General features: G+C 47.5%; 1 protein-coding gene across 1 annotated transcript in view; it reads right to left on the bottom strand.

Moving 5' to 3' along the window:
- senju (UDP-galactose transporter senju) overlaps positions 1-12,074 on the bottom strand; it is a 34,048-nt gene that overhangs the window by 10,383 nt on the left and 11,591 nt on the right. Inside the window, exon 2 of the mRNA XM_084585575.1 lies at positions 5,396-5,513. Coding sequence (XP_084441701.1) covers positions 5,396-5,513 — 118 coding nt within the window. The remainder of the gene's footprint in view (positions 1-5,395; positions 5,514-12,074) is intronic.

Below are 12,074 nucleotides of genomic sequence, written 5' to 3'. Positions count from 1 at the left end.
CGCCCCCGGGGATGCGGCAGCTAGGGTACCGTTAGCGCGGAACGCAGTGCTTTTCTTTATAACAGTGGACGGCAATAGCTACATGGTTCCTTCCTCACGGTATGAAAACGCCACAGACATTATATAGTACCTGCTGCTGCGGTCAAGGCAATACGACATCGCGAATTTTCCGCAGAAAGAGAGAGGAAAAAAAAAAAAAAAAAAACTCCATCCATACACGGACTTATCGTCCGCGTGTATTATATCCACGTGCGCGCGATTCGAGCCGTCCCACCCGCGGCATATGCTATATACGATACTCCTAACCCGAAACAGGCCGAAGTAATCACCCTTCCCCTCTCCCAACTCACAATGCCGTATTATTTCTCCATCCTGTCATCTGCCGCTGTTGCATCAACCGCAAAAGGCCAGCGAAGAAATGGGCGTGGATGCATGACGTGGAGCGGGAGGTGGTCCGTATTCGCATTAAGTCGAAATTCGCAATAGTTGTCGCTGCCGCCCATGCGCCACTGAAGCCCACACAAATATATATAACTCGGGGCGACTCCGCACACTAGCGGCGCCCGAACCCCCTTGCATACCCCAGCTCATTACGGCATCGCCTCCTTATAGCCGATCGTTACACGGCGAACCAAGCGCAGAACATTATAACCTGGTAACAACGATCGTTTAAATAACAGGATTCCAACAGTTACCACGGGTACCATGAAATGGAAATTTAAGCAGACAGACTCCGGGGGCCCCAGAAGGGTGCAGGGCTCTCCCATTCTCCGCCCGGGGCACCTCCTATAGAGCTCAGAGCCACCTCTATAAGCTCCTTCCCCACTTTTTCTCGGACAAAAACGCGCGCGCAAGCGGTGTATGACATCATGTCCGTCAAATGGGAAAAAAAGCCCCTCTGGCACGCGCATACACGCGCTTTTCCAATGGCGCGCGTGCACGAGCGTATGCAACGTCCATCACCTCGGCGGACAGGGAGGACAACGGGGTTCCGTATTTCCGTAATGCCGCAAAGGAAAGGGGGGGGGGGGGGGGGGGGAGCACGTTCGTAGCGAGCGGAAGAGAGAGACGCGATGGCGGCGGTCTCCTCTACACTTGAGTTCTGCAGCTGCGTCCGCGTCCCGCGATGACTGCTGCGTCGGTTTTTCACGTTCGTAGCGAGCGGAAGAGAGAGACGCGATGGCGGCGGTCTCCTCTACGCTTGAGGTCTACAGCTGCGTCCGCGTCCCGCGATGACTGCTGCGTCAGTTTTTTCCATCCGTCGCAGCGGCCCCGACTGCGAGTCATCGTTTCTTGTCGTCCTCCCTTTCCCCGGCCACAAAGGCCGCTTGCTTGTACCTGTACGTACTTACTTATACCCCGTGTCACGACTCTTGCGAGAAAGCGGCACAGCGTGGCAACGACACCTGCCTTCTTCTATCAGCCCAATGTCAAACACGGCGTCGTCGTTGGCCGTCAAACATTATGCGGGTCTGCAGCACACTGGTACACGGATGTAAGCGGAGGTCGAAGCTCATCTCAGACCTTTCCCCATCCTGCCCCCTTCGCCCTTGTTTCTGCATGCAATGATTACGGCAACGCGCGTCACCTCAGCAGGGCGGAGACGTTCCCTTCTGACGCCTTGCCGACAAGCGCTATTGCATAATCGGTTTTAAGTAAAATAAAAGCAACGCGACACACGGTGCTCTTACGAGCTAAGGCTTTGTTTTCTGCGTTACGCGGCAATCAACTAACAAGCAGCAGAAGTAAGGCGGGTTTATTCAAAATGCCGGCGCGAAATTACGCGATTATGCATAATCGGAAACCAAGTAAAAAGAGCATTGTAAAATGTCTGGGCACGTCTCCGAACCAGTGTAAGAATTGTCATACAAGCGCTCCCTAGTTAAAAAAAAAAAAAAAAAAAAAAAGAGATGGCAGCTCCTGGCGTTTTATCTCGAAACCAACAGAACAGAGAAGCTTTGCCATGAGCTGAACGCGACAATCGCTCCACTGCTTCGCCGCCGATATCAGCCGCGCATTTGTCTCACGGGTGCATAATATTCACCGAAGCATCACTCACAGCACTGCAAAGAGTTATCGCTGTAAGCTGGCAGCGCTTTACCAAGTTACAGTAGCCACCATGACTAAGTTACAGTAACCACCATGACCAAGTTGCAGACGACGGCGCGGCGCACAGAGGACAGTGAAGTGGTATTCTGATCTTAAATTTCGCGGGCTTTCACTTTTGCTGAATAAAAAGCGTTAAGCTAAAGCTATTACGTCAAAATCGCTCTCTCGTGACGCTCTACAGCTCTCTCATCAAAGCTCGAGCGTTTGCAGCCATATTTAAGTCGATTACTTAAAGTTAAAATTTGTAGGAGGAAGACCGAAAAGATATTAGCCATTATTTGACGTAACTTTAACAACGTTCGCTGGTTTTTATCTAATCTTGATACTTTTATTTTTCTGCGACACCCTTTACAAGCTAGAAAGCATCCAAAAACATAAACGCATGATGCCACTGCTGCCTGTCGCAAGCTGCCTGTCGTAAGGTGCGTCGATGCGGTATACGTTCATACTCGTAGCATTGCGCGATCAATTAGCAGGATCCACTTCCGCATGTGCAACAGCGCATGCGCAGATTGCCTTGAGGACACCGGATGGCGCCACATGCTGGATAGCAGCGTGCACGCATACTGCACAGGGAACCGGCGCAAGCGTTTTAGCGGATCACGACAGTAGACACCTTTAATTGGGAGTTCCCAGTGACGTTAAGTACGACGCGACGACGCGGGTAACGAATGCGCATGTGCAGATCCGTACACAGATCTAGGCCCGTCCTGCGGTAGATCGCTCGCTACAAATCCCTGCGCTACGTCCGTTGCTGCACACGTTGGGGGATGTGCTGACAACATGGCGGCGCGCTATGTCGCCCGCTTCGGAACGAATCCATCTCGCAGCTGCTATTTCCCGCACGATAGTTTGCGTTACATGGTGGTGTTCACTAATATTACGCTACCTCTCACCCACATCTCAAGGTAGGAACCACAAATGTCCCTTGTTTTACAGAAAACTTGGAGATTTTCAAGCTGGTGATACCTTTTCACACTTTTTACCGGCATTTTGATTTTCTTCAGTTTGTGTACTTTTACATCTTGGAATAAAAAGGATGGCAATGCGACTGTTCTCATCGGTAGTAACAGACCTCAGTTTGTTTGCTTGTTTGTTTTTTGTTTGTTTCTTCGTTCCAACCAAGAGCGCTGATGCTTTGAAAGGCTCGGTGCGCGAGAATACAGAGTGAGCGCCAAATCTGTGCGTCCACATTTTTTTATTTATTTTTTATTGTTTCCTGTCATTCTTTCTCTTACGGTGGTTTTGCTAGGTGGCTGGAATGCTAAGCGGCACAGGGAGTCGTGAGGAGTCAGCTTCTCCGCAGCACGCAGGGGTTGCGCGTTTTCTTTCCTCGTTGTAATAGAAACGTGCCAGCGAACTAAGCATACGCGGTGTGGCGAATATAACGGTCGTCTGCGGTACCTGCTCGTGAATTATTTGCAAACGTGCGCGCACCCACACAGATGCATGTTTTGTAGTGACGTAAAGTAAACAACTGTGAACTGACAGCATCCGCGCGCTAAGGAGGGCGTATGTATACGTCGACGTTTGGAATTAAGCTGCATGCGAAATTATACAAGATGCAGCTTAGCTGACATGGATGGACAATTTTCCGTCACATAACTGCAGGGCGCATATAACTTTTCGAAATAAAACCGCACGCCCAATACGAAAGACGATGTTCTCACACATACAAATACGATGTTCTCACACATCTCTTGCGTGCTCTATTCATTACTCAATAAATTAAACACATCCGTGCAGTTCGTTTCAAGAACGTGTGGCGAAGAATGCAGCTCAAACACCACAAACCGAACCAGAGCACGCAGCGATATTTTCGCGGACAAAAAAAAAACAACAACAAAAAAAAACGGGTATATTTGCGAGTCTTAAAACAGGGTGGCCCAATCCCCCTAACCGATAGGGTCACCCTATTCTAAATATCGCTATTCGGAGAAGTAAGTCACACCTTCTATACGTGTGCGATGAAAAAGAAAAAAAAAAGTGTCGCGAAAACGCGCAGAGACAGCGCGCTCACTGTACCGACGCAGATTACAGTATACAAACTAGCATTTTAATTTGCCTGTACATACTTGTCCGTGACTGTGGGAAACTTCTTGCCGCTATTTTCCCGGTATAATCCATATTAATCCACCTATGTAAAATACCCCCGAATACCAGACTGCAAGACTATACGAACGGGACGATGGAATACGGAGCGGTCCTCTCCTGTTTGCTCAGTCTCCTGTGAGCTTCAGTTTCATGTTTGTCGAAGTTCGAGATCATTACTGTGTAGTTGCGCGGTACCAACTATCCGTCTTGTTCTTAAACTATAGCGGAACGCAAAGACTAATTTTGTACATTAAACGCGAATATGGCTAGCGCGTATATGCAGGAATTGACGGCAAACGACTGACACAAACGCTCGTTTATTCGCCATTTATTTTCCTCTCCCTTGGAGGCACGCGGTTAAAGCTGCGCTCACTAACGAAGGCCTCGGCGATTTCGCAAAGGAAGCGTGACTTTATACCGACGACGATACGGCCGCGCTCTGCGGGTTGTATACATATACGTTTCGCGCCGATGTGTAAGACGTGCAGCCAGCCTAGCGAGTTTGGATGGAGAAGCGATTTCCACGAATTTTCTACTATAGACTCACGATCCAATGCCAGCAGAATTACTGCAATATACCGACATAGGGGCATAGAAAACACGGAAAGAGAGATGCAGATCAGTGCGTTTCATGGTGGCCAGGTTGACGTGTCCTGACGCTCTTCTATTGCTCGTTAGTTTGCGCGGCCATTTGTTCTTGCAGTACTACACAGACCAAGACTCTAATGGTTTGCCAAGACTCGAATTGCTTCAAAATACTTCGAACTGCCCTCCAGACAAATCATTTTTGTTTTTGTGTGTGTTTAAGCTGGTGCTATAATATTAATGGAACCGTAGGGAACCATCTCTCGTCGTTCCCTTAAAGTCGGCTTTCCCCCGCGGTAGAAACTTGCACAGATAATAAAAAGATTTAGCTTATCGTGATCCGCGATCCGCCACCGTGACTTTCTACCGCGCGTGGGCTGATTGGTCCCGGCGCGGCAGGTCTGTGTGCCGACATCCAGTATGTGGCGCCATCTATTGGCGTCAAGGGGGGTCTTGGCATGCACAGTGGAACGCGCGGCGGCGAATCACGGTAGCGGATCGCGGATCACATGGTAAGCTAAAACTCTAATGGCGCCGCTGTTCCCGCTACAGTCAGTTTGAGAAACTCTGTAGGGCAGCCAGCCCTTTAGAAGAATACGGCACTCACTCCCTGAGGTAGAGCAGCGTGGCGGCGAACAGCTTGCACAGCTCGGTGAGCATCACCACCGTGGTGACGCTGTAGTCGTACCGATCCTGGGAGTTCTTGGTGGCCGTCACCAGGATGCCTGCACACATGTCCACAGCCAAACAATGCAGTCAGGTAGGAAACGCCGCTTGTCCGCCAAACGCAGCACGCATGGGTAAAAAAAAAAAGGAGCTCGACCGCCGCAGGCATACGATTAAGAGCCTTAGATCGAGTTTTACAGAATTTAATCCTACATCCTCAATTCCGCAACCAACGTGTACGTCAGAAAACAACGATTCGGTTGGTACTACTAGCACATCAAAGTCCACTGGTTCACTCGTCGTGGCCCTTCCCAAGGTCGTCTGTGCAAATCCCTCGCACATGTTAGGATTGAGCTCGAAAAACAATTCTGTGAGCCATACGATATCGATTGGTTTGACGCGACTCAGAACGCTGTGTCTCAAGTGGGCGGACCACAATTTAACCATCAATGGTGATTGTAAATGTCGACACACACACACACACACACACACACACACACACACACACACACACACACACACACACACACACACACACACACACACACACACACACACACACACACACACACACACACACACACACACACACACACACACACACACACACACACACACATTCTCAGGTGCAGTCCAAGGAGGTTATCTATAAGGCCGGTCGATGATATAGTAGGTAAGGCAGCGGTGGTGGGAAGGACTCGGTCACGTGGCTTTGGGGAATCATTGGTGGACTGCATAGATGATCATGTAGTAGCTGATAAATTATTTGTTATGCTGTAGCTATAATCACGTGACTTGGCCGCCATCTTGAATCCGAGAGCGACGGGGAAACAGACCAGGAACCCGCAAATGCAAGTAGTAAAATAGACGAACCACGGACTTTCATCGATACTATCATGACTGAGTGGTAAGATCAAAAGACCAATACAGCGTAGTTGCAGCGCACGACACAAGGTCAGAGGATGGTGCACATGGCCCTGGAATAATCCCCACCATAACAAACCGACAAAAAAGCAGCAATGACGTTATGACGGGGCGTCCGATGAACATTCTGCAGTGATAGCAGAAAGACGAGAGTAGAGCGCACTACACACAGCCCACAATATATATATATATATATATGCCACGACATACAGAACTCAGAAATCATGTATTTTGCACCTACTACAAGCTGGGTAACTATAGGCAGCTTCCGTCGTTAGATCATCATTAAAGTGGGCGCGCTTCTTACACGCGCGTTTTCCAGTTGCTATCGCCAGCCAATAAAATAGCCCGTAGTTTTCCGGATATTGCGTCATCACAAGGTCAAACGTGACGGACACTAGGACGACACCATGAGCGATATGTTTCGGCAATATGCGGTACCCACACTAAAGTTACACGCTGGCCAATACAAGCTATGCGCCAACTGCCTTCCCGCCATATCCAACGTATTTACTGTGCTTCACCATCAGATCCTAGCTACCGTTAAAACAAAAAATAAAAAATACACCCCAACCATACTAATACGACGCGACTGAACATTGCTGAATGCTTACACGTGTTCAGTAAGATATTCAAAAACTGGGGCAGAAAAGGGGGCACAGCCACGTCGAAAACACGAAGGCTAAATAGACGTCAAATTTATTGTACACGATGTCCTACCACATTATCTGAACCGTGATCCAGTCAGGCACGCAGTAGAAAGCGACAGTGCCGTCTGAGTCGCCGTAGTTTCCGTGAAACACACCCACTTTACATGTTCCCAAGACATACAAGTGGGCCTTGAAAGGCCTATTATAGGCGGCATTAGGGGATGCACCTACGTCACAGTGTCGGTCATTTTGTGGTGCATGCAGCACGGCCAAAGGCAGGCGCACATAATCGCTTTGTCGCCGCGTGCTCCGGCTTGCACTGCTGAAGCTACACTCTGCACCACAAAATGGCGCCAGTGACGTCACTTGAATACCCCCTTAAGCGTTGTCTGGCTCGAAGCCAGAGAGTTTTTGGTTCGATGCCATCTCAAATTTAAAATTGGATACTTTTCTTGAAGCTAAAAAAATTCCATGCAGAGTCAATTCATTCGAGACATACGCGGCAACATTTAATTGCATTACATGTCATGTTCTAATCGCTTTCGTTGCCCGCGTGATGTCGCGCGACCGTTGAGGGGTGTTTGGAATTATCGCTCGAAGTGTCTGACGTTATGACCCAGTCGACCAATCAGGACTGTCGCAACTGAACACACGGATGCCGACGGGACAACGCCGGACTTTCGCTGAAAGGGAGCCTTCGAGCTATCGCTTTAAAATGGAGATAAATAAAAAAAAAAGTGACTGCTTAACCGACGGATAGCACATTTCGTGGGAGCATCCGAACCTATCAAAAAAAGTTTTCAAGTCACCTTACGTGCAGAAAGGCGAAAGCATTTTGGCCGCTCTGCTGCGATGTATGAAACACGCCCGTCCTGCTTGTTCTTGACCTCTGTTCACGTCTGTAGCGGTTTTTTTCAATCATGTCACCGTACCAACTCGCCCAGATGTCTCTTCTATTACAGTATGAAACACCCCTGACTCTTCGAGATTGAGAGAGAGGGAGAGAGAGACTCCCTCTCTTCTGTCTCTCCCATATCTAGACACACGCACAAGACAGAGAGAGGAGAATGAGAGGGAGATAAGTGGACAGAGGAAGAGAAGGATGTGGTTGGTTTGGTTTGGGTGGTTTGACGTCCCAAAGCAAATCGGGCTATGTCGAAGGAGTAATTTCTTTCTTTCTTTCTTTTCTTTATTTGTTTCTTAGACATTTGCCTAAAAGGAGGCTGAGGCTAAAGGCACGGTCGCCTGACATGCCTTTAGCCTCATACATGATCATACGTGCCTGCTACATGATCAGTGTAAGCATCGAAAATACAATATTGCGGCAGGCTGGCACACAACAGTAGCCTTGATGAGGACAAAAAAGGAAAGAAACAAAACAATACTGACATTTGTGCGCAGTGTGTGCAAAATAAATATATATAGGTACAATATGAATATAATGAAGACACTTAATAGGCACAACTTTACGGTGAGTATCGCAGGCATACAAAAATAATGAAAGTATAAGAAATATACACAGTACAAAACCCTATATCAGACAGGTGAGTTTTTGTTTTCTTTACATTTTAAACCATAAGTCATGTAAATAAATACACAATCAATTACAGATTACACCGGAAAAACAATAACTCACTGGTAAGAAAACAAAGAAACATTGACCAACAAATCATCAAAAGCGTATGCGGGCGGAGTAATATTACTGAGAGTATGCAACATCACTACACAAAAGAAATCTCTTACAATCTTTCTTAAATGCAGAAAAGGGTTGATAGTAATTTATGGGGATATTTCTTCCACTGAGCTTTTTTTTTTTACCTGGAAGGACAGTGTTTGGCGCCCATAATTTGTTCTGGTTATAGGCATCTTTATTTTAGGATCCCTGATTGCGTACAAGCTTACTCTGTCTGTAGGAGTGTTGTGTAAACGATTCTTATATATCCAGTGCAACAGCTTACAGTAGTAAACCTTATCTGCCTTCAGTATACTGTATTGAAGAAAGAGTGGGAAGATCATCTGGGGATCTTTAACGTGCACTGACATCGCACAGCACACGGACGCCACTTCGTTTCGCCTCCATCGAAACGCGGCCGCCAGCTGCCGGGATTATACTGCGCCTGAGTATCTGGGAGGAAGGAAGGGATGGTTAGTGGGTAAGAGAGGAAGGAAAAGGATAGAAGGGGAGATGGAGAGAGTTTCTCTCTCTTTCATCAATACCTCCCACCGACATCCCGTGCAATCTGGCGGATACATCTCGCGCACAATTACTGCAGACGCAACTCTCATGAGCTGCTCAAGGCTTTCACTTAAAAGTGCGCTTTGGTTGACTCGAACTGCTTACGGTCGGAACGCAACGAATACAACAGGGCCTTTTTTGCAGCGAATTCGGTGACAATCAAACCTGTTATTACTCCCGAGCCTTATCAGGCAAGCAGCCTAGAGGCAGCGTTATCTAAGGAATCTTACGATTACGAGCCGATCCTGCTTTGAATCATCTAAGATCCGTCAAAATACAGGTACTCTTTATACACAGGCGTGTTCACCAATAGACACGACTTCCGACAGTTAGCGCTGTAAGGCCGTTATCTTTCTTGATCTTCTGTTCCGTAAGGCAGGCTGGTCCGATCGCGTGACCAAGGAGATAAAGGGGCTAGCTGCGGGAGCCGACGCAGCATATGCTCCGCACGACTCAGCAGGCCTTTTCCCGCCCTGTAAACACTCGCACACTGGGCACGTCGCAGGAACTCGCCGTGTGGATTCGTCGGAAACCTAAGAAGTCGCGCTCGTGAAAAAAAAAAAAAAAAAGAAAGAAAAAAAAATAAAAGCGGGCATACTGGGGCCTGCAAACATGTTATATGTATTAGCATGTAAAAATATTAGTATTCATATACAGAAGAATGTCCCGCCGTGAAAAAACTGTAACGGGTCCTCGTATACTGTTGCGAAAAGGGCACTCCAACCATTGCGAAAGGGTGAAGACAACCTTTTCAAAAATAATCCTCCGACTGTTGCGAAAAGGGCACTCCAACCATTGCGAAAGGGTGAAGACAACCTTCTCAAAAATAATCCTCCGACTGTTGCGAAAAGGGCATTCAAACCATTGAGAAAGGGTGAAAACCTTTTCAAAAATAATTTTAGTGATATTAAGTATCTTGAAGATTTGATGCGGTAGAATTGCCGTATGGGTATTATGGCTGCTAATAAGTAATAGTCTGAATCAGCTGCAAACTAGTACTCCTTAGTGATAATTCGTAGTACTAACTGCTAATTCTCCGTACTGCTTAGGATTGCTAATGGTGTAGTTGGTTAGCAGTGTTCATTGGTGGTCCTAATTTTAACTTTGCTGTCATGTAATGTGTGGCTGCTCTACAGTACGAGGCGTTCTCGTAAGGCGTCCTATCACACTGAATGAACGCTCCCAAGCGGTGCAGCAGATGTAGTCCGCCGGCTTGCAAACCACAGTAGCTGTTTCATTCCGCTCGACTCCAATTTGCCTTTCAGAGAACGTGCATTTCTGCCATCGAAAGCGCTTGAAACGCTGTTTGAGGTCTCCGACCTAGTGGATGCTGTCACAATCCTTCAGAACCCTGACGTAGTACAGTACATGTCACCACGCAAGACAGCCTGTCAACTCGGTCACAAAATTCCTCGACTGGTTGAGAGCTTGACGACGTCGCGAAGTCACGTGACCTGAAATAGCACTGATTGGTCGGCGGGATATGTGTGACGTCACAAGCCACATGGCCTGTTTCAACCAATCAGGAAAATTTGACTACACGTGGACTTTTCTCTTAATGTGAACTGCAATACTGTCGTATGTAACTGCTTAGAAGTCACACCGTTTCAGAATATTACCATTTTGTTTCCTTCTATGAATGTACCTGTCGTTTCACGTGTTTCACGGACCCTTCAGTCATATTATTTGTTTGTGTTTTACCCTTAATATGTAACACCCTCAAACCGAGGCCGTTGCGGGTGCGCGGTATAAAAACAAACAAATAAATAAACACTATACCCTCTTCTACAGGGCATTTTGCGATTTCAGAAATAAACAGAATAAACAAATTCCACGTCCTGCGTGAACTGCCCAGGAAGAGCACCGATAGCTCCGGTGGAAACGCATCCAGGAACTCCAACTCTACTACAGGTAGACGAAGAAAATCAAGCAAACATGTTATTGCAGCCTGTACCATACTCTTGCTGCAAGTGAAGTGCTATAAATATGCCTTTGAAAAAGCTGTACAGAGGGGGGGGGGGGGGGGGGGGGGGGGATATGCTGTTACATGTGGACCAGCCGGCGCGGAAATCTGCGCAGCTCGCTTTCTCTTTGCCTGACGTACACAAACATGCCTTGATATTTTACAGAGCTTCAGTAACACATAATAAATCACAACGTAAAGGAAAATGTTTCGAGAGATGCGCAGTTCGAGCTTGACGGTTTGAACTGCACCCTGCTCGAAAAAGGACGTTTTTTTTTTTTTTTTTTTTTTTTTTTTGCTTTTAACCTGCAATGGAGTTTGCCGAGACATGTGGCGCCACCTGGCGGCCAACGGGAGCTAATACTGAGGCGGCGCAGAAGCTGACGCCGTATATGTTGCGGCCGCTGTGTTCCTTCTGCGTTCGCGTTTTGTTATCCCAGTGAGTGTGATTTACTCATTTAGTGACTTCAGTGGTCTCGTGCGATGCTTCGACTACTACGGATGTGAACAAGAATAAAAATAAGCGCAAGGGCGGCGAGAAAGACTGCCACAAACACGAATGAAACCTAAGCGTACCGCTTGCTGGGAGAACCTGGGGAGAATGATGAAAGAAGGAGATAGTGGCTGCGACAGAGTAATGTAACTGAAATTAATTTTTTTTATGGGGCCATTGGCGTACAGACGCCAAGAAACTAAAATAAGACGATTGCCCGTGAGCGGAAGAAACGGTATAAACTTCTGACTCAGGGAGTCGCACGCTGGTTGGGGCACACTACTCAGTACGCGCTCCGCGCTGTAAAATTTGACGTGTACTGGTATATGCTGTGGAAGATCGAGTGGCATACGC

The sequence above is a fragment of the Amblyomma maculatum genome, chromosome 11 (genome assembly GCF_055883805.1).
Source record: "Amblyomma maculatum isolate TAMU_Amacu chromosome 11, ASM5588380v1, whole genome shotgun sequence".
NCBI classification, from domain to species: Eukaryota; Metazoa; Arthropoda; class Arachnida; order Ixodida; family Ixodidae; genus Amblyomma; species Amblyomma maculatum.
The sequence above is the reverse complement of the archived record's forward strand: the minus strand, read 5'-3'. Positions and strand labels throughout refer to the sequence as shown.